The sequence below is a fragment of the Astatotilapia calliptera genome, chromosome 5, assembly GCF_964374335.1.
Source record: "Astatotilapia calliptera chromosome 5, fAstCal68.1, whole genome shotgun sequence".
Taxonomy (NCBI): domain Eukaryota; kingdom Metazoa; phylum Chordata; class Actinopteri; order Cichliformes; family Cichlidae; genus Astatotilapia; species Astatotilapia calliptera.
In genome coordinates, this window is record NC_137426.1 from 21,817,704 (window position 1) to 21,840,159 (window position 22,456).

Genomic DNA, 22,456 nt, shown 5'->3' on the forward strand with positions numbered 1-22,456 from the left:
GGACACCACATAGGAAAATGACTGAATTTATTACATTTGTGTTGAATGTTACATGATAATTGTCCTGAAGGATTTTTTTTAAGTAGAATAATTTCAATAACATAAACAGAGTTTTACAACATGTAATATAATACCTATATATATATATATTTTTTTTGTTATTTGTTTTGTTTTGACTCTCACTCCAGCGTTCCTTCAAAGGGATACAGACACCGAAGTATTAAAAACACTGAACGCAATATTCACTTTTAAGTTGTAAGGCAAACAAAGAAAGTATAAATATGCTTCACATTCAGTAGAGCTCCCCGGTCTTTTTAAAAAAAACAACACAGGTTGGAAAAAAAATGTGAGCTAACACGAAGGCATTTCAGCAGTATTTAGTTTCAACACTTCTTTCTCCCAGAGATTAAAGAAAAGCAAAATTATCTTTACAATTTTCAGTCAGAAAGGTAGGTCATCTGACTGGCATGATTTGTGTAAACATTCTCGTTTTCAGTGGCGTGATTTTAAACACTGGAGGCCGTGGCCGGAGATGATTCTGAGAAAAGGTTGGTGTTAATGCAGCGAGGTCAGTAGTAGTGCACAATTGGTCTGTCAGACTTCACATGAATACATGCAAACAGTACCTGCAGAATCTGCATACAGCTCAAGACAGAAAGTGCACATTTTTCCTGAATACATAAAAAAAATGCAGTGATTTCTGACAATGTTAAGAGTGAAGTGATATACATAAGGCAAAATATGCACATTAAGGAGGTATAGCATGATGGGGGTACGGGGGCACAGAAAGAAATATGAATTTAACTTATACTGCTTGGCAGTAATAAAGTACTATAAGCAGGTCACCTGACAACTACAATGATGTTACTTCACAGGTCAAAGTAATTTGGTAAATATTTGTCTCTACAAAAAAAAAAAAAGGCTAAAAAAGTCATCTAAAAACACACTCAGACCTAAACTGAAGTATCACCTTAAAAGGCTAGTGTATGTGCAGTGCAGTAAATATACTTGATCAGGAGGAAAGTGCCCTGGGGGGGAAAAAAAAACCTCTGACATGCTGTAAGAGTATAAAATATGAGCTTAAACATGGATTCTGGACTGCACTGAAGGGGCAGTGTAATATCTGAATGTTGTGTATACAAGCTTATCTGAGGTTATGCATTCATAACAGGAGACTATGATACTAACATACAACACATGGATCTGCATGCATCTTGTATTTTACGTGAGTGGTCTGAAGCTAATGAAGATCAAAGTCAGCAGTAGCTGCTGCTCTTCATCCTAGTGATGTTTAATAATTCCTAAATATGTACTTTTCTAAATGTGAACAGACTAAAATCAGGTGAATTATTTGTGCTAAAGGATTTCTAAGCAATGCAATATGTCAGGAATCAGGAAATGTAAATATTACTCACAGCTTATCTGTTCCTATTAGCAATCATTTCAATCTCATAACAAACTCACAAAGGAGTCCCCCACAGTCTTTTTTCTATTTGTTTCTGCACTGTGTTCAGACTCTGAGAGAATGAAACAGTAAAAACTGTGCAGGCCTCATTTCTCCTGGGCTGAAGGGTACCAGGAGTCCTGATCTCTATGACACTGGTATCAATAAAATCTTCCTTTGAATGCTGCAGGTATGGCAGGAATTAACCTACACAGATAGCCCACAAGCTCCCGCACAGTGTTCAATTACTGATATAACAGAATCAGTATAAATGAGTTAATGCTCTTCTGCTAAGACAAAACAAGCAAATGCTGTTTACTAACTAATAATTACTGTCAACACACTTTGAAACAATAAAACACCAGCAACTGATTTTTAAAATGTAACTTGGTTAAGTACATGTGCTGTTAATGACTGCATACACAAGAAATTCAGGAAACTGTTAGTGCAGCGTACAGGGTGAGGAAAGAGGGCGAGGTTTGGCAGCGGGAGCTAAGGATGAGACAGGGAAGGTGTTCCTGTATGTTTTGGCTGGGTAAAGCGAGGTAGGGTTTGTCAGAAATAAAGTGGTTTCAAACCTGACAGAAGTGTCTGTGCGGTAAAATTTTACAAAGTGCCACTCTTCATTGTGCCATCTCTTTAGAAGGCCCGACCCCTTCCTCTCAGTCTGGATGGAGGGGCCGGGTCCTCTTCAGTGCTCTGCTGTCTCACACATGCTCAGATTTTAATGTCCTCCTGAATGCTGAGCTGGGACAGCGTCTTTTTTATGCGCAAGGCCGTCAGGCGTGCAGCTCCGTTAGCATACCAACACTCCCTCATGATTTTACCCATGATCCGCAAGGCCTGATAAGCACAAGGAAAACACCAGTAAGGCTTAAGAGCTTGTATTGCAATATAAATAATGGTGGTGATGACACAAAGTAGTTCAGACACTCTATGAACAGCATTTGAGTGCTACTTTATACTGAAGAATACAAGTATCAGATTACCCTAATTCATTCACATAAAACACTAATAAGAATCAAAACAATGTAGAAAAGCAGTTTTAATAATAACCCGGTTTATTTCATTCTGGGTCTTATTTTTGTAGTTTGGGCTATCAGATTCAGCATGAATGCAGATCACCAATGATCTGTACACATTACGGAAAAGGCAACACGGAAATATATATAACAAACTGAAACAAAAACATAAGATCATTGTGAAAAATATCATTTAAACTTAAAAAGTTTTCATGATTGGCTTAAAAAAAAAATCTCAACAAATGTGGATTTTTTGGGAACTGTGATCAAGATTTGCAATGTATGCAAACAAAAATACCAGAGTGCCTCCACACGTTCTGCTTAGCCATGCAAACCCATGCCATGAAGCCCCTAATGCACAGTTTTTCTGCTGAAGAGCTCTTGGTGACCCTGCTCTGTAACTCTACATGGTCTGCCACTCTGCGGCTGAGCTGCTGTAGTTCCTAAATGCATCCACTTTGCTATGATACCACTTACAGCTGATTTCATGAATTGACTGTTAGCATCCTGTTACAGTACCACACTGGAATTTAGTGAGCTCTCTTTACCTCTTTCACAAATGTGTGTATTTAAAGATAAAGAGGTGTGGCCTCAGTCTAACAAACTAAAGTAATCATTGCTCTCTGGTGGGGGAAACTATGCTTTATCACGCTACACATGGAGCTGCACAGAAATTACTAAAAGACTCACAAACTAGTGAATCTTGGAAATGAATGAACTCTATTATGTGTTGTCCTAGCTGTAACAAAGCCAACAGTGTAGTTCAGAAACACCACAAGCAAAGAACCTAAGTGGAGGTTACACTGTTAGTTTAAGATGATGAATGCAATGTTATAATTAGAAATATAAATAAAGGCCCAAACTGCAAAAGTAAGATCTTTCTGATGTAAGTGCAGATTTTAGTTCGATTTGAACTTAATTTTCATACCTCGTAATTCTGCCACCAATTTGGAATATTGGGTCGAAGCTTTTGGTCACACACCACTTTTCTCATCTCCTCTATGGACGGGTCAGACGGTACCAGATCATAGTAGGGCAGCTGGTATTCTTGATGGATACCTGATAACACAGAATAGTGTGAGGTCAGATCAGTGCCGTCTCTGGCATATCCAACGAGAGGAAAAAAATAACAACAAACAAGGCAGTTCAAGTATCCGAAGAGAAAACAAAGAGAGTCCAACCTCCACTGTTACAGCGGCGTGCAATTTCCCAGTAGACCAGGCCTAAAGCGTAGATGTCAGCACATTTGAATGATTCGAAGTGTCTTGTGTTTATGGTCTCATCGAGAACCTCTGGGGCCATGTACCTGGGAAACATAAACACAGTCCTGGTTTGTGCTGGCGTAAAGGATAAAGGGATATTCTGGGAAAGATGTCAGAAGATATCTGTGAGAAACGATGGTCAGCGTTAAGTCAGCAGATGAGAAAGACCTGTTGGTTCCCACTCTCTGATTGGGCGCGATGTCGATCGTATCCGTGGCAGAGTCGTGACGGACAGCCAAGCCCAGGTCGGCAATGGCACAGGTGCAGTTCTTCTTCACCAGGATGTTCTTGGACTTCAAGTCTCTATGGGAGATGCCTGGCTTTCCTATCATGACATGAAGGAAAACAGTCACTTGTTAATACTTTCTTCTGCATCTAATTGTTTTGTCAACATGAAAATAGAGCCTGTTCGTGCAAGTACCATTTTTTTAAACTTTCATTTACTATAAGTTAGAATTACTCCTCCACTTTTGCAACAATTTATGATCAAGCAGACTCAACAGAGAAAAATGTTCAAAGATAAGTATAGGTGAGACCAAGCCTTAAAAAAATGGAACATAAATCACTGAAAAGCAGCTGTTTTGTAACTTAACACGGCTTACACGCCCATTCAACAAAAAAAACATTGTTCTTTGATTAACCAAAATATGCAAAACATTACAAAATATCACAGTCGCCTTTGTCAGTGCACAATCTCTGTGAGTAACATTTAAATATCAGGTTGTGACATAGTCTGTTGACTCAAGCCAGTTACGTCAGAGTCTTGCAAAAAACGGAAAAGTCCAGCTGTCAACGCCCGATGCCTTTTTCCTGTCTGTGGCTGGGGGAGGCAAAGTTAAAACTACTGTGGAAGTGATAAAAGGTGTTGATCAAAGCACTTTTTGATAACGCAGATATGCACAGAGTGTAAGGGAGGTGCACACAAGCAATGCTTAAATTCACTGGCTTATGAAACTGAATTACAGCATACCAGTTTAAACATAAGTCAGAAAACTGATGTTCTGAACTGCCAGTCGTTTCTACATGAATACATTTACCAGACAAATTATTAGGTACACCTTCCTAGTCCTGGGTTGGCCCTTTTACTTTCAGAACTTCCTTAATTCTTTGTGTGACAGATTCAACAAGGTGCAGTAAAACACTCCTCAGAAATGTTTGTCCATACTGATATGACAGATCACATGATCACACAGTTGCTGCACATTCATGAAATTAATCTCCTGTTTTTCTATTGTGCAATTTTGTTGAGCCAGTGTGTAATGTGGCCTCAGTTTCCTGCTTTAATGTTTGACGCGTTGTGCATTGAAAGTTGCACACATTGGCTGTAATACATGATTATTTGAATTACTTTTTCCTTCCTATTAGCTGAGAGCAGTCTGGCCATTCTCCTCGGTCCTCCAGCATCAACCAGACATTTTCTTCCAAATGTCTTGCTCACTGTATTGTTTCTCTTTTTTCACACCAACTATAGAGATGTTTGTGTGGGAAATCCCCAGCAGGTCAGCAGTTTCTGAAATACTCAGACCAGCCCATCTGACCATGCCATGTTAAAAGACTTTGAACTTCAGCATGTCTACATGCCTAAATGCATGCAGTCGAGCCATGTAATTGGCTGATTAGATATGGAGATATGGAACACCTGAACAGGTTTGCCTGGCTGGTGAGTATAAATGAGAAAGTAAACTTGACCTGCCTCTGTGTTACTGCGTCATTACTGTGACTGTGGCTGTACAGGAAAGAGACTCTTTATCTAAAACAATACTATCAGGGAGGTGTCTTGATCATCTTATGACAAAGACTCCAAACACAGCCACAATACAGAAGAACAAGGAAGGCTATTTACTCAAGGCAGAAGTTTACATGTAGTACCTGAAACATACGTAAAAAACTGCATATTTACTGAAAGTGTAATCTAGGACACATAAATAGAATTAACATGATTACACAATAGAATAACAAACACTACCTTGCGTTCCAAGAATCTCCATGTGCAGATGTGCGAGGCCGTTCGCAGCTGATAGTGCCAGTTTGATCGTTTCCTCGGTAGTGACGGAGTAGCGGTTTAGGTAGTCAAACAGAGAGCCGTACTCGTGGTAATCTGACACCAACCACAGCTGAGTCCACGTCCCGTTGTCTAAGGGAGAGACATATAAATGAAGATACTCGAGAAATGATCATTTTACTTTAGGATAACTAGTTATTATACAGCACAGTGAAACAAAAATGCATAATAAGGTCTTGTAAACTGCTGAAAAGATGAACTGTGTTTCTTTGACTAAATAAATTAAATATTGCATATAACTGGGTTGCACCTTTGTTGTCAGCAGCTATAAAGCCCAAGATGTTTTCATGGCGAAGCATGATCGTCTGGTAGATTTCAGCCTCACGGAACCAGGAGCGCTCTTCCCTGGATGAGAAAATCTTCACAGCCACGTCGCCACCCCTCCAGCGTCCTCGCCACACCTCCCCGAAACGCCCCTTACCAATGATCTCCTGCAGGACGATTGTTCTGGCTACAGTCCGCTGGACAAAGAGAGGGAGACCTGCCCAGAAAAAAAAATGAATATAGAAAAAGATTACTAGATACCAGCTGATGAAGATCCACAACATGACTGTCAGGCTGCAGTTCCACCACCAAACTGCGTACTGACCAGAGCCTGAACCAGACGTGGATAGATTGCAAAGGAGATCCTCCAGGGATCTGTCTTTGGCCAGGTAGAGATGGTCACAGGACGGATCCTCCACCTCCAGCCTTTGCCTGTGGTTGTAGCCCCTCCGGTGATAATGATATATGAACGCACCCACCAACAGTAGCAGACACAGCAGGAACAGCGGCCCTGCGATCACAGCAACCAGTTCCACGAGCCTCCATGTCCCACCCGGGCCGTAGCCTCCCCCGATTTCTGATGGAGTCACAATGGAATGGAAGAAAAAGCATCACAAAAATATTGAATTAGAGTAATTGCAAATTAATCCTGTAAAGGCTCATTTTCTTTAAAATATCCAAATTATTCTGTTTTGTTTGGTAAACAGCCAAAACTTCAGTGAACTCATCCGCACAGCTGGGAAAAATATACACACTATATTTTAACTCCAAGACACCAGAATAATTAAACCTCTGTAGAGACGCATGTGAGTAAATGAGTTGCATTCATTGCAACTACAAAGTCTTTTAAGACAGTCAAGAAATACAATAAGGCTATATGCAAACAGCTGACTAGAACCTGTCCCCCTACTTCCCACAGCTTTGATTTAAATTTTACTGGTGATTCCCAATGTGGAATATTATGTGGATTTCTTTTGGAGGGATCACTGAACAGGCAGGACATTTAACACTATGTAATTTTAATTTAGCACAGCAGACTTTCACAGACATTGGTGATATAAACAGTACAGGTAACTAAATGTGAATCTCACCAGTGGGTACTCTGAGGTCAATGCTGTTGCAGTAGTCGGTGTAGCAGCACTGCGTGTATAGGTAGCCTTCTACACCGAGGCAGTAGATCGGTTTTCCAGGGGGCATGAGATCTTCCTGTGGGATACAGCCGCGGCTGTGCTGCTGTTTTCCATTGCTGAAGATGGTGGAAGCCGTGCAGGCCCCATCGGTCTCACACTGGAAGTCAGACTTCTTACACAGAGGAGTGGTGCAGTTACACCACAGAGCTGAAGAGACATAGCAAAACATTTGCAAGACCATTAGCTTGCATGAAGTCAAGCGAACTGTGACCCGCTGGCACAAAACTGTTTAAGTACTGAAGAGTTAGAGAGAATTTTACAGCTCCTATAATACACAGCAGGGGGCAGCAACAGCCTGAAGACTTACCGCTGTGTCCCAAAACCTCACACAAATATGTGAGGATTGTAGGCTGGTTTTAGCATGTCAGGAGACATTAAAACACCTCAAAGGAGGTACTGTGCCCTGTAAATAAGCACACTCTTCTCCTAAAATACATTGCATGATGGAAATGTGCTTTGAGAGGGTGGTGAGGCAGCTTCAGGAAAATCTCAGAAACATACATACTACTTTAAATCATTCAAAAAAGGTCTGTTTTTCACCTTTTTAAAGCTGCAGTTTGATTGAAAGCACATGTTACTGTGTGGTTATATTTCCTGTGAGCTTAAAGTAATGAAGATTTTGATGATTTGGTACATGTAGTACACCTGTGAAGAACTGATATTGGTATTGGTAATTTGGCATACAGCTTTACTATCTACTACAACTTATAAAGCCATAAATAAAGCCTAAATATTTTTAAATGATCAGCTTTGCTGTTTAACATGCAGCTATTTCCCTTTTTGGCTTCTTACTGGTTTGTGGGGGGATCTGTTTAAGGCTACTTCCTGCCAAGGATGGCGAACCAAAATATACCGCATAACTAAATATCTCAATGCAAAGTGCTAAAAATATGAAGTAGAGGAAGTGTTAAAAGTGCAGTCATTGCATTAGGTGCAGGAGAGTGTTTTTTCTTCTTTTTTTTTTAATAACTCGCTTAGTATAATTAGGCAACCAAGAGACTGGGTTCCTCTGAAATGGAGTAATGCTATTTAGGCAAGAATGGGATGTGGCATTCCAGTTATTCTCAAAGAGCTGCCAGGGAATTCTCAGTGGGAAAATGACCTTTCAACAGCCTGTGTGCCGGATGGGATTGATAAAAACAACAACAACAACAAGAAAGCCACACATCCAGGAGATAAAGGGGGAAATATAATGGGCTACAATGTATTTTGTAGTGCTGACTCACACATGCCCACACATACTGGACGCAAGAAATAGAAGAACCACAGAAGAAAAAAGGAAGATAAACGCTGACTAAACATGAAACAAGACTGACATTTCAGATTTTCCAAAGCTAGAAATGTCACAATTTTAATATACATTGTTGTGTTTGAAACCACAAAGATGTCAAGCGGCACAAAGCTACCGTGTCTGACAAAAAAATTAAATAAAATAGAAATGCAAAAGCAAAGATGGCTACCTATAAAACTTTTCAAGTGGGTAAAGTAATTTACAATGGAAGCATGCTACTTTGCTTTTTTCAGTGACACAAGCCTTCATAATCAGCACAGGAATTTGGCAGGCTGAGCCACCGACTTTGTTCACTTTAATTTTCCTGTTTTCAACCACACTGAAAGCTTTCAACAAGTTAAAGAAAAAACAAGAAAAAAATGTCCGCCAAGTTTTTGGAACTATTTTCTAATGTAATAACATCAATAACTAGCATTAGTTTGCTGTCTAGAGCATTTCAATATACTAAAAACTAATAAATTAAAAATAAACTTTTGCAGAAACACAATATGTGAGGGAAAATATATTATGAACATCAGACTTCATCGTGAAGCAGCATTTTCAGATGAATGCACAAAGCAGACATGCCCCATGTGACCATCTCATCTAAGGACAATTAAATGCCAGTTGGGCTATATCATATTATGATACACATCATCAATAGCGCCATATAAAGTAATTGCAAAATCGCTCCCATGATCATGATTTAATCCCTACTGTCCAGCATTACTCCAATAGGCTATAATGCACACATTACTACCTTTGTAGCTAGAAGATTAGCAGAGTTTCATCAACGCATCACTCCTACCCACGAGTAATTTCATTAAATCGATTCTGCATCAACACTTTAAGCCATTTTTTCAAAGGTGCCTGATACCTGGATGCTTTTAAAGGACGCATACAGGAACTGGTGTTTAAGGTAGCTCTCAGTATAAACAGACTGCTACCTGAGTTCCTATTTTACCTGCTGTATCAGACTCACCTAACAAACCTCGACGTGGACGAGATAACATAGATAGACAGATAACATAACATGATTTATAAACATGCAGTGAAAGGCTCCCCGTATCGACAGCAGGAGGTTTGACCTGTTTTTTTCTGGTTAATGATGGTTAGTTTAGCGCTAGCTAGCAGCTAACTTCGCGGAGCGTCGGCTCCACAGCGGTAGCGACAGTCCTCAGACAAAACAAACAGTAAGTTACTCACCCTGGCAGGCTGTGTATAGGACAGTGTGAACAACCAGGACAGCGAGTGACATCCGTAGGTCAGCCATAATCAATGCATTCCAGGTTCATCGCATTAACACGTTGTTAACCAAGGATCTGGTGAGCCGTCATGTAGACAGTGAGACAGCGCAAGTAGCGTAGAGGCTCCACCAGCAGCAGGCAGTGACACACGCAGACAGCGAGGAGGTAACATCTATCTATCTATAGATTAACTATAGATAGATGTTTAATGGAGACACGCAGACTGCGCAGTTACATCCTGTGCCTTCAATACTCTGGTACAATATTTATAAATTGCTATATTTACAAATTGGTTGATATAAAATTACTAACCACTGTGCTTTTAAGACCCAACAAATCTACTAATAGATCTTCACTGTCCTTTATTTATTCATTTATTTTTATAATTTCAAACAGCTGAAATCCATCTACAGTCATGTGAAAAAGGAAGTTTTCACTGGACTCTATGAAGTCCTGCATAAAGAGCCACCTTTAGCAGCAATGATTTGACCCAGTCTTTTGCAGTCTTTTGCATTAGGACTCACATCTTAACAGCCCACTCTTCTTTCAAGCAATGCCTCATTTTATTGAGGTTTGCAGGCATTCATCTATGGTTCCACCACAATATTTAAGTCAGGTTAAGGTCCGAACTTTGACTGAGTCATTGCAACACGTTGATTCTTTTTCAGACATGCGTTTGCAGATTTGCTGCTGAGTTTGAGATTGTTGTACTGATGCATGACCCAGTTTCAGCCAAGATTTCGCAGATGGCCTCACCACCGTGCGAGACAGTTGGTATGAGGTGTTTGTGCAGATATGCTCTGTTTGGTTTTCGCCAAATGTGCCGCCACCAGACATCTCCTCTTTGGATCTATGTTCCAAAAGTCTTGTGGTCTGTTCAAATGCAACTTTTGCAAAGATAAGCAAACAAGCCTCACTTTTCTAATTGTTCTCTAATTAATTTTAACATTTAACATTCTAGCTGAGGCCTGTAGAGTCTCAGATGTAGCTCTTGGAGTTTTTTTTTTTTGCAGCTTATTTTGAGGATTGCACGCTCTGACCTAGGGCTGAATCTCCTGGGACATCCTCTCCTGGGAAGACTGTGGCATTGTGTTTACAGACACCTGAATGCTCCAGATCAGCAAACTGCCAAAACTTCCGCATCTGTATAGAAACTCACACCTGCTGATGATCAGTTAATCAAGTGCATTTGATCGGCTACCCTTCAGTAAGGGTGTACATGATTTTGTACATAACTGTACGGAGTCATGTGCAAACTTCCTTTTTCATGACTGTGTGCACGGTATTCAAAGATTACATAAACATTATTGGCAATATCACAAAGTGGCAATAAACCTAGAGGATTAAACAGATCCTGAGTTTTGATGCTTGTTGTCTAAACACTATACAGTATTTTCAGTTCATGTTTTCATCCATAAACTCTTCTTATGTATAAATATTATACATACTACTTAATAATACAAATTAGCTGTAGCATATATGCTTCTAGGTTTACATCTCATGTTATAAATGGAGGCAGGTCTACTCGTACTGTGGCTGTGATTTATTTGAATAATGAGGTAGACATCATGGATGCTTTAGCACCGGTAAGAATGAGCCAGTAAATATGGATTTTGTGCACTGTGCCATATTCTTCTTTTTTTTAAGAAGTTCTTTAAAGTCTTTTAATCCCTAATAGAATAATAGACTTATTTTTCACATTAACTCCAAATATAGGTACTGCTTTTAGCGTAGATGCTTCAAACCTTCTCTGAAGAGTCTTTACAGTTCTCTTCCTCTGTCACTCCCTTTCAGATTTAAGTTTAGTATTCACTTGAATGCTCTTTGGTTTGAACATTTTAAGCCCTGAGTTGAAAAGACACTCACTTTTCTCACAAAGGATATTTTGTACAGCCCTTTCTTTTTTAAAACCTTATTTTTTGGCCTTCTTGCTGTCCTTTTCTTTCTTCTTTTTCTCCTTTTCTTCCTTTTCTTTTTCAGCCTTCTTCTTGTCCTTTTTTTTCTCATCCTTGATCTCCTTGTACTTCCACTTGGGTGGTTCCAGATAGCCCTTTTCCCTCTTCTTCTTCTTTTCTTTCTTTGGCGTTGCTTCTGTTGGCCTGTCTACATTGATCTTTGGGATGCAGCCAGAGGGGAACACGCTGTTCCGCCTCCCCATACTCCGGGAAATAAAAGTTGTGGCAGCTTTGGTGGAGAGCATACTGCCTCGCCGCTCGGTGTCGGCACAGCATGTCGTAGCAATCGACTCCGCAGAGTGGATTGTGGGGATAATGTGCGACACTGAGCCATTACTGTGGCACACTGAGCTTTCCTCAAGGTCCTTTTTTGTATGTTTGCTGACCAGCTCTTGTACGGCCAGACGCTTCTTGCCAATCTCTGGAGGGCTCGTGGGGCAGAGTGGGTGACATCCAGTTGAAATCAGAGGACTGTAGACACTGGTGGTCATGCGCACCATGTGGTCCAACACCCCGTTGTCCTCGGGGTCACGAGGTAATCTGAATCCAAAGGTGTCTTTGATCTGCTGGGCAATTTTTTCCCTGGGAGTTTTCTGAGATACGGCCTTGGCTACTCTCTCCTTGAGCTCAGGCCACTCAGGGACATAACCCTCACAGAACTGCTCAGCTCTTGGACGCATATTGAGGCGACGGAGACGGTGCAAGGTCTCGTAGCGACCTGTCTTAAAGGCCCAGTCCCGAGCACATCTTCCTCTGGTGGAATCTACTGCATGTATGTCAGCCCCTGAAAAGAAATACCACGAGGAAAAACAAACACAAGAACTGATTAATAATAACTCATTAAAAATAAGTTCATATTAATAACTTGTTAAAGTGCTGTTTTGGGCTGCCCTACAAAAAAATGTTAAACATCAAAGTGTCTGACTTGATAATGTATTAATACTTTTTAGTAAATCTTATCGCATACAGCCTACACACGTCAGACTTGATGCCAAACCTGAGTTCTCGAGGTTCATGAGGCGCATGGTGGCTTGCAATAAACGTGTTGCTGTCTCACAGTTTGTAGATAACTAAGTTACAGCACAGCCCTGAGCCGTTTTGCACAGTTAAAATTATCTACATCTGTGGTTGTCATACTGTGAAATGTGAAAATGACTTGTGTGCCAATGCCTGTTTACTAATGTTTTATTTGACTTACTAACTTAAATTTTCTGATACAGTGATATGCTGTCTAAATGCGGTAGAATAAAGCAGGCAGGGGTTTGTAAAGTTCAGCTGACTTTCCCACAGTCTCTTTCAGAAATCCATCTTTATGGATTTCATTATGAGGGCAGTTTATTGTATGATATTAATGTTGGACTAAGTGTTACTCCTGGCAGAGATTTGAGGAAACGTGCAGTCCAAAAATAAGGAAACGACTAATCTGCGACCAGCCCGCAAGTCTAGTAAGGTAAAGATTACAGAGTCAGTATCTGTTAAGATGTGATAATGTCCTCAGACTGATCCTTTAAACCAGTCTCACGTCACCGACACGTTGACATATGCGCAGAGTTAGCCGGGTTCAAATACGGTCAGATAAACCATGTAGTCAGCCGTTCTCACTAGCAGTGCTCTTAGTCTTTATTTAGAGCAGTGAAAGACAGAGTTAAAGAGCTGATGTTAGAGTTTCAGAAACGATCCAGTGATATCAGTTGGGGCTAGCATTTGTATGTTCAAACTGTAAAAAGTTCTTTTAATGGAACATCAGTATAGTTTGAATTGTAGCAAAAAGAGCTAGCTGAGTAGCTCATATGTGTAAGTGACTAATCTGTTGTTTATATATATATATATATATATATATATATATATTAGGGGTGCAACGATACACAAAATTCACGGTTCGGTTCGATACTTTGGTGTCACGGTTCGATATTTTTTCGATACAAAAAAAATGTTCATGCCTTTTTAATTTGTCATTTATTAAAATTATAAATATATATTTTAACTCAAAAGTACAGTTTTTAAATTTAATGTTGCTGAAACAAAAAATAATTAAAAAAATAAATATATCTGATTGAGGAATCACTCATCTTTGGAAAAGCGAGTTTATTACAGAGAAAAGGCTCTTTCCAAAATAAAAGCTATACTATACGCTTCTTCTGGGCTATATTCTCAGCAGCATATTGTAGCGGGTCAGGGCTGTTCGGGGTTCTGTTTGTACAGTTATGTTTTGTTTATGTTGCCATAGTGACGGGTGACGCCCTCTTGCTGCGACGGTGTGTCCTTCCGGGGTCAGAGGGCGCCCTGTGTGTTGTTGTTGTTGTTGCTGCTGTGCGGTTGCCGCGCTGAGCAGTTAGCTAGCGGCAGTGTTCTTCTGCAGATGTCAATAAACGGCTGTGCTCCCTGGCTAGCTCACGGGAAGCAAGACCAAACAACACCTCCGTCTCCTCGTTGTCTGAGCTCGCCACATTGGTGTCAGAAGTGGGATGATGGTGGCACCCCATGTTCTGACCTGAGTGACTTTTCCCCCGCCTGTCGTGACCGGCGGTGTGCCAAAAGAAGGCACCTGGATATTTGCAAAGTGAAAGCAAAAAACAAGCGCAAATTCAAACGCGATTTCAATATGTCACATATTGACAGTGGCTCACCGATGCCAATGACATAATTACCCAGCTACATTTCCGAAAGAATGCAAAAGCATTGACATATATTTTTCCTTCCTACAATAGCCCGACGGGCAGGGCAGAGATAGATTTTGGTAGCCCGACTGGAAAAATCGCTAGCCCGATTTTGCAAGCCCTGTGTTACAGGCATGGCCCTTTAAGGATGAAGCCTGATGGGAAATGTATTCGGGATGTGTGTAGCGGGACTGCCTGGTGTGTGTGTGTGTGTGAAGAGAGAGAGCGGAGAAGGGGAAAAAGTAACGGTTAGCTACAGAAGAGACGGAAAGAAAATAAATAAAAGGAATATAATAACTCCCTCGACAGCCAGAGTTGTGTCGGCGATGCTCGCTGTGAGTAAACTGTTTCAGCCCACTGTACGCGGTGTTCGTGCCTTAGAGAAGAAATAAAGTTCGGTGAAGCAGTTTCCTACGCCTCCTTCGATCTTTTTGCTAGCGGAGTTGACCTGTATAGTAAGCTGTTGCCGGCTACGAGTCAGTTACGGAACCTTCAAGTAACTGCCAGAGGTTTCCTTACTACGGTTCGGGGCCGCGGATCTGGCGCGGTAACACCTGTATCTGATTGAGGAGTCACTCATCTTTGGAAAAGAGAGTTTATTACAGAGAAAAGGCTCTTTCCAAAATAAAAGCTATACTATACGCTTCTTCTGGGCTATATTCTCAGCAGCATATTGTAGTGGGTCAGGGCTGTTCGGGGTTCTGTTTGTACAGTTATGTTTTGTTTATGTTGCCATAGTGACGGGTGACGCCCTCTCGCTGCGACGGTGTGTCCTTCCGGGGTCAGAGGGCGCCCTGTGTGTTGTTGTTGTTGCTGTGCGGTTGCCGCGCTGAGCAGTTAGCTAGCGGCAGTGTTCTTCTGCAGATGTCAATAAACGGCTGTGCTCCCTGGCTAGCTCACGGGAAGCAAGACCAAACAACACCTCCGTCTCCTCGTTGTCTGAGCTAGCCACATTAGTGTCAGAAGTGGGATGATGGTGGCACCCCATGTTCTGTTCTGACCCGAGTGACTTTTCCCCCGCCTGTCGTGACCGGCGGTGTGCCAAAAGAAGGCACCTGGATATTTGCAAAGTGAAAGCAAAAAACAAGCGCAAATTCAAACGCGATTTCAATATGTCACATATTGACAGTGGCTCACCGATGCCAATGACATAATTACCCAGCTACATTTCCGAAAGAATGCAAAAGCATTGACATATATTTTTCCTTCCTACAATAGCCCGACGGGCAGGGCAGAGATAGATTTTGGTAGCCCGACTGGAAAAATCGCTAGCCCGATTTTGCAAGCCCTGTGTTACAGGCATGGCCCTTTAAGGATGAAGCCTGATGGGAAATGTATTCGGGATGTGTGTAGCGGGACTGCCTGGTGTGTGTGTGTGTGTGAAGAGAGAGAGCGGAGAAGGGGAAAAAGTAACGGTTAGCTACAGAAGAGACGGAAAGAAAATAAATAAAAGGAATATAATAACTCCCTCGACAGCCAGAGTTGTGTCGGCGATGCTCGCTGTGAGTAAACTGTTTCAGCCCACTGTACGCGGTGTTCGTGCCTTAGAGAAGAAATAAAGTTCGGTGAAGCAGTTTCCTACGCCTCCTTCGATCTTTTTGCTAGCGGAGTTGACCTGTATAGTAAGCTGTTGCCGGCTACGAGTCAGTTACGGAACCTTCAAGTAACTGCCAGAGGTTTCCTTACTACGGTTCGGGGCCGCGGATCTGGCGCGGTAACACCTGTATCTGATTGAGGAGTCACTCATCTTTGGAAAAGAGAGTTTATTACAGAGAAAAGGCTCTTTCCAAAATAAAAGCTATACTATACGCTTCTTCTGGGCTATATTCTCAGCAGCATATTGTAGCGGGTCAGGGCTGTTCGGGGTTCTGTTTGTACAGTTATGTTTTGTTTATGTTGCCATAGTGACGGGTGACGCCCTCTCGCTGCGACGGTGTGTCCTTCCGGGGTCAGAGGGCGCTCTGTGTGTTGTTGTTGTTGCTGTGCGGTTGCCGCGCTGAGCAGTTAGCTAGCGGCAGTGTTCTTCTGCAGATGTCAATAAACGGCTGTGCTCCCTGGCTAGCTCACGGGAAGCAAGACCAAACAACACCTCCGTCTCCTCGTTGTCTGAGCTAGCCACATTAGTGTCAGAAGTGGGATGATGGTGGCACCCCATGTTCTGTTCTGACCCGAGTGACTTTTCCCCCGCCGGTCGTGACCGGCCGGTGCGCCAAAAGAAGGCACCTGGACATTTGCAGGACTTTGTGTGGGGCAATGGGGTCGTCGGGGACGACTGACCCCTTAGGCGGGGGCTATGTAGCGGGTCAGGGCTGTTCAGGGTTCTGTTTGTACAGTTATGTTTTGTTTATGTTGCCATAGTGACGGGTGACGCCTTCTCGCTGCGACGGTGTGTCCTTCCGGGGTCAGAGGGCGCTCTGTGTGTTGTTGTTGCTGTGCGGTTGCCGCGCTGAGGAGTTAGCTAGCGACAGTGTTCTTCTGCAGATGTCAATAAACGGCTGTGCTCCCTGGCTAGCTCACGGTAAGCAAGACCAAACGACACCTCCCTCTCCTCCTTGTCTGAGCTCGCCACAATATTAAACATATCAGGTCTCCATAAGGAGAATCATGTGCTAACGGCTGTCTAAATGACTCGGGTAAAGTTTGTAACATGCATGCTTGTTGTTTTTGTCTGCTTCCACTTGTCTTTGAACTAGGATGATGTCGGCGTAAATGTGCAGTCATATTCGTTGTGTTCCCACTAGTGCTCCGTTATCGAGCTACCCCTGCGTGGGGCTAGACGGCTAACACTTTAACGAGCTAACTGCTCGCTAACACACTAGTTCCCACCCATGTAATTGAGCATTGCGTGGCACATCCAACATACTGTTTTACTTTAGTCCATGACGCGCTTACCTTCAGGGTCATACGTCACATGAAAACCAAAATAATTCCAAACGCCACATCTGAATGAGGGTGGGGAAGGTTCAATTTGCCATGTTGCAAGGAGAGCTTAACTTCTGTCTCGCTAGCTTGCCCTGCGCTCGTCCTTCTGATGATGCTGTCTGTGTTGAGCGCTCAGTGGATCTGCGCTCGACAGTGCAGCCTAGGCTGAGTAGTCGAACGCAGATTTACTGAGCGCTCAACACAGACAGCATCGTCAGAAGGAAAGTTGATAAAATAAATTACAAATTTTGTATTGTTCGATACATATGCGTACCGAACCGAAAGCACTGTATCGAACGGTTCAATATCGATACGAGTATCGTTGCACCCCTAATATATATATATATATATATATATATATATATATATATATATATATATATATATATAAAAAACACCCAGCACGCCCCTGCGGGCGGTTTATCCTTCAAGCTCGGGTCCTCTACCAGAGGCCTGGGAGCTTGAGGGTCCTGCGCAGTATCTTAGCTGTTCCCAGGACTGCGCTCTTCTGGACAGAGATCTCCGATGTTGTTCCTGGGATCTGCTGGAGCCACTCGCCTAGCTTGGGAGTCACCGCACCTAGTGCTCCGATTACCACGGGGACCACCGTTACCTTCACCCTCCACATCCTCTCGAGCTCTTCTCTGAGCCCTTGGTATTTCTCCAGCTTCTCGTGTTCCTTCTTCCTGATATTGCTGTCATTCGGAACCGCTACATCAATCACTACGGCCATCTTCTTCTGTTTGTCTACCACCACTATGTCCGGTTGGTTAGCCACCACCATTTTGTCCGTCTGTATCTGGAAGTCCCACAGGATCTTAGCTCGGTCATTCTCCACCACCCTTGGGGGCATCTCCCATTTTGACCTCGGGACTTCCAGGTTATACTCGGCACAGATGTTCCTGTACACTATGCCGGCCACTTGGTTATGGCGTTCCATGTATGCCTTGCCTGCTAGCATCTTGCACCCTGCTGTTATGTGCTGGATTGTCTCTGGGGCATCTTTACACAGCCTGCACCTGGGGTCTTGCCTGGTGTGATATATATATATATATATATATATATATATATATATATATATATATGGTTCCATCCACCATGGAGGAGGGAGACGAGGAACCATCATGGAAGGACAGGCCCCTGCACGGTATGTACCACCGGCAGATAGAGGAGGTGGCTGATATCCAGAAATCCTACCAGTGGCTGGACAAAGCTGGACTGAAAGACAGCACAGAGGCACTAATCATGGCAGCACAAGAACAAGCTCTGAGCACAAGATCCATAGAGGCTGGGGTCTATCACTCCAGGCAAGACCCCAGGTGCAGGCTGTGTAAAGATGCCCCAGAGACAATCAGCAGGGTGCAAGATGCTAGCAGGCAAGGCATACATGGAACGCCATAACCAAGTGGCCGGCATAGTGTACAGGAACATCTGTGCCGAGTATAACCTGGAAGTCCCGAGGTCAAAATGGGAGATGCCCCCAAGGGTGGTGGAGAATGACCGAGCTAAGATCCTGTGGGACTTCCAGATACAGACGGACAAAATGGTGGTGGCTAACCAACCGGACATAGTGGTGGTAGACAAACAGAAGAAGACGGCCGTAGTGATCGATGTAGCGGTTCCGAATGACAGCAATATCAGGAAGAAGGAACACGAGAAGCTGGAGAAATACCAAGGGCTCAGAGAAGAGCTCGAGAGGATGTGGAGGGTGAAGGTAACGGTGGTCCCCGTGGTAATCGGAGCACTAGGTGCGGTGACTCCCAAGCTAGGCGAGTGGCTCCAGCAGATCCCGGGAATAACATCGGAGATCTCTGTCCAGAAGAGCGCAGTCCTGGGAACAGCTAAGATACTGCGCAGGACCCTCAAGCTCCCAGGCCTCTGGTAGAGGACCCGAGCTTGAAGGATTAACCGCCCGCAGGGGCGTGCTACATATTTCTATAAGAGTCTAGTCTCAATTAATGATGGATATTTATTCATATTTGCTATTTCCCAAAGCATTAAGAAACAGAGAATATACCATACCTTTGTTTTTATACCGGTAGCTGAAATGTATAGGTAATGATCCAGTGAAATAAAGTGTGCTTTTGCACTCTACTCTTACATACCAGCCATAACAAGGGCTGCCACAACGTCAGTGCGGCCAGTCATTGCAGCTTTGATGAGAGCTGTGAAACCTCTACAATCCCTTATTTCTGTGTCTATTCCAGGATAATAGTTCAGGAGATACGTCACTGTCATGATGTGACCTGTAAAAACACAGAATTTATACAACAGTGCATCAGAAAACACGAGTTGAGTGCATATTTGCAACTGGTTAAATCTCCGATTAAATCAAGCTCAAGCTATTTGCAATCCCAATCCCAAAGAAGTTCTCAGGAATCTGTGTAAAATATAAAAACAAAATGGAATAATTACAAACCTAATAAACCCAGATTTTGTTCACAATAGAACACATAAACCATATCAAAGGTTCAAACAAAAACATACATACAAAAATATTAGCTCACTTTGAGATTACTGGCACCAATAACTCTCAGTTGGGGCAGTTTGCCACTGTCTAGCATCCCCGCTTCTTTTAACAACGGTCCATAAACATCTGGAAACGGGGGAGACCACCTGCTGGACTTTTGGGAGAAGACTGTTTTCCTGTTCTTGTCTGATACAGGATTCTAGCTGCTCAACAGTCCTGGGTCTCCTTTGACATATTTTTAATTTCATGTTGTTCCAGATGTTTTCAGCTGATGAAAGATTTAGAAGTTGGATGGTCAGTTGGAAGGACACAGCTGTTGTCCATGTTTTCCAAAAAGAATGTCAAATGTTTTGATACGTCTGACCAAAGTACCATTTTCTACTTTGTCTCAGTTCATTTTGAATGAGCTTTAGTCCATTTACATGGCTTCTTTTTTGCTTGATAAAGCTTTAACCAGCATTTAAGGAATGCATTTAGTTATCTCTTTCCTGAACTGTTTGTCCATGCAGTCAGAGTGAGTGGGGAACCCATCCCCATCTTTACTGAAACAGATTTTATAGCAAACATGTCACTTGCATCAAATTAACTTTTTCGTGAGCACCCCAGTTGTAATAAGTTGGTAAAACATACCTGCTTGGGATGCAATCATCAGTGCTGTGTTGCCTTCATTGTCCTGGTGATTTATGTCAACATATGGACAGGTATGAAGTCCATGTACGATCTCTAGGAAACCTTTACAGCACGCCACCATTAAACCATTCTGTTGGTTTGAAGTTAACAGTTAAGATCAGCGATGTTGCAATATGTTGCTCACTGCTAGTCATAGAGATCATGAGTTCATTATGGATGAGACTCTCACCCAGCCATTGATGTCCAGCTCCATCGCCTCTTCTTTTGTGACCCCCCTCTCAAGCACTGTCTGCAGAGAGACCGGTTCATTACGGGCGCACGCTTGATACAGTGTTGATGCTGCACTCCCATTTCTTCTCTCTGGCGTGTAGTCTGGAAGCACCGAGTCATCCGAAAGAATGCTATCTGAGTCTGACTCTCTCCCGGATGGAGACACTTCGCTATCGTCAGGGCCTGATCCCAGGTGGGGGTCCTCCGCTGCAGTGGCCATCTTCCAGCAGAACAGGTGAAATGGGCCCAAATGCCTTTGTCTACATCTAAAACAATATCAAAAAAAGAAACTGGTCAGGCAGAAACCTCCTGTCAGATGTATGTTTTTTTGGCTTCCTGGAAAGCAAGCTATTGTTTTACAATCTGTCCACTTATTCTAAGCATAAAGCTGTTGTTTCATCACAACATGCTATATATCAGGCTTCAGGAAGATCAAAGGTTCACTTGGTGACAGATGAAGTGTGACATGAGTCCGAGCTCAGCGCTGCCTCACTGTTAACTGGATAAGAATCTAAATGCCCTGCTGAACACACAACACGGCTAAATGAGGAACAACCCACCTCAGAGTAATCTTGGTCACATGTGAACCTGCTTGCTTCAATCTGAAGCCAACATAGGTATTGAAAGTAATCACTTCTGCTTTTTGACTTGTATAATTTTTACTCCGCACAGCAAAAAGTTAAGTTTACATATTTTTACGCTGAAATCAAAACTGCAAATATATGATTTAAAGATCTATCTAAAAAGAACATCACTGACAGGTGTTTTGATGGTACAGCCATGACCTGTTATGGCTGAACTGTACATTTTTTTATTCGCTCAGTATAGACTTCTCAAGTATTTTATATCAGTACATAACTGTGAAGCCACAGTTCATAAAACAGAAGTAAAGAAATAAAAATTCAGAGGCGCATCTGCTGCATTGACTGTCATTCATCATTATGTAATAAATAATAATACCATGACTGTCAAACTATGAGACACTCATAGACATGAACAGGAAATACATACACTTACCATAAGTAGCATGAACCTGTCAGCATTTGTCTGTGACTCGTGCTAAATGACTTCTGATTTCAGCCCTCCTGCTTTGTTTGCAGAGGAGCCGTTTCCTCCCAGGCCTGTGAACAGAGATACTTTACCCATTTCCATCCCACATGTTGTCATCATGACATAAAACTAAGAGGAGGAGTCTTCGTTGAGTCTTCACTGAGGCACTGTGTGCTCATCTCCTATGCTTAGCTCATCCCACTTGTAACAGCTTTATAGAGGGGATTACCTGTTGCTCTCTTCATCTTTTAATAGCAGTTAAAAGCTAAGTATGTCTTAGCTGGATGAACTAAGTTTTCTCCTTCTACAAATTATTCAAGTTCCACTGCTAGCATTGATGCAAACCTCAAAAAGCACCTCAGCTCCACATCTGGATTTTTACTTTTCATAAATAATACCCTTGTTTAATAAAATAGCTTTTACGACTTTTACTGCCGATTTATGAATATGCAGATTGACGCTCCGACTCCTCTGTTGCAGTGGACTGCTCTTAAACAGTTTAAAAAGGCCTTATGCTAAGCTACAAAGTAGCAGGTTTAGACTAATATTCAGCCATACCATTCTGAATTTTGAGGACTATTTATCTATGCAGTTGTTATTATTATTATTGAAGTATTTATTTAAACACAAAGTCTCACTGAGATTGAAATCTCTTTTTCACAAGAGACCTGTGTACAAAAAAAAACTGAGACAGACATCGACATATTAAAATCACACATTTCACATGGTAAATGGACTGGT

At 42.3% G+C, this 22,456-nt stretch overlaps 2 protein-coding genes across 4 annotated transcripts; both read right to left on the reverse strand.

Annotated features, from left to right (window-relative positions):
- Positions 1-10: 10 nt before the first annotated feature.
- LOC113022549 (activin receptor type-1B-like) lies at positions 11-9,936 on the reverse strand. Of its 2 annotated transcripts, none has more exons than XM_026168047.2 (9): positions 9,721-9,936; positions 7,146-7,391; positions 6,380-6,631; positions 6,041-6,271; positions 5,695-5,862; positions 3,897-4,053; positions 3,648-3,772; positions 3,395-3,525; positions 11-2,287 (listed from the first exon to the last, which is right to left on the reverse strand). In XM_026168047.2, the coding sequence occupies exons 1-9, from the start codon at positions 9,785-9,787 to the stop codon at positions 2,162-2,164; spliced, it is 1,503 nt and encodes a 500-aa protein (XP_026023832.1). In that variant the 5' UTR covers positions 9,788-9,936; the 3' UTR covers positions 11-2,161. The 2 variants fall into 2 exon arrangements, with proteins under 2 accessions (XP_026023832.1, XP_080157429.1); XM_080301303.1 differs by lacking the exon at positions 9,721-9,936 and adding an exon at positions 9,497-9,697.
- A 172-nt stretch (positions 9,937-10,108) lies between these two features.
- On the reverse strand, positions 10,109-22,290 carry ankrd33ab (ankyrin repeat domain 33Ab). Of its 2 annotated transcripts, XM_026168048.2 has the most exons (5): positions 21,683-22,290; positions 20,625-20,931; positions 20,396-20,525; positions 19,401-19,541; positions 10,109-12,500 (listed from the first exon to the last, which is right to left on the reverse strand). In XM_026168048.2, the coding sequence occupies exons 2-5, from the start codon at positions 20,883-20,885 to the stop codon at positions 11,674-11,676; spliced, it is 1,359 nt and encodes a 452-aa protein (XP_026023833.1). In that variant the 5' UTR covers positions 20,886-20,931; positions 21,683-22,290; the 3' UTR covers positions 10,109-11,673. The 2 variants fall into 2 exon arrangements, with proteins under 2 accessions (XP_026023833.1, XP_080157430.1); XM_080301304.1 differs by lacking the exon at positions 21,683-22,290 and having other exon boundaries at positions 20,625-21,228.
- Between the last annotated feature and the right edge of the window lie 166 nt (positions 22,291-22,456).

What these genes read in the sequence shown, in the direction of transcription:
- ankrd33ab (XM_026168048.2), bottom strand. Translation starts at nt 20,885, where the DNA reads ATGGCCACTGCAGCGGAGGACCCCCACCTGGGATCAGGCCCTGACGAT. An exon ending in AGCTGGACATCAATGGCTGG is followed by an intron (nt 20,526 to 20,624) that starts GTGAGAGTCTCA and finishes TCAAACCAACAG; the next exon opens with AATGGTTTAATGGTGGCGTG. An exon ending in GGCAGCCCTTGTTATGGCTG is followed by an intron (nt 12,501 to 19,400) that starts GTATGTAAGAGT and finishes ATTTCTTTTCAG; the next exon opens with GGGCTGACATACATGCAGTA.
- LOC113022549 (XM_026168047.2), bottom strand. Translation starts at nt 9,787, where the DNA reads ATGGCTGACCTACGGATGTCACTCGCTGTCCTGGTTGTTCACACTGTC. An exon ending in TATAGCTGCTGACAACAAAG is followed by an intron (nt 5,863 to 6,040) that starts GTGCAACCCAGT and finishes TCTCTCCCTTAG; the next exon opens with ACAACGGGACGTGGACTCAG. An exon ending in ACGCCGCTGTAACAGTGGAG is followed by an intron (nt 3,526 to 3,647) that starts GTTGGACTCTCT and finishes CTGTGTTATCAG; the next exon opens with GTATCCATCAAGAATACCAG.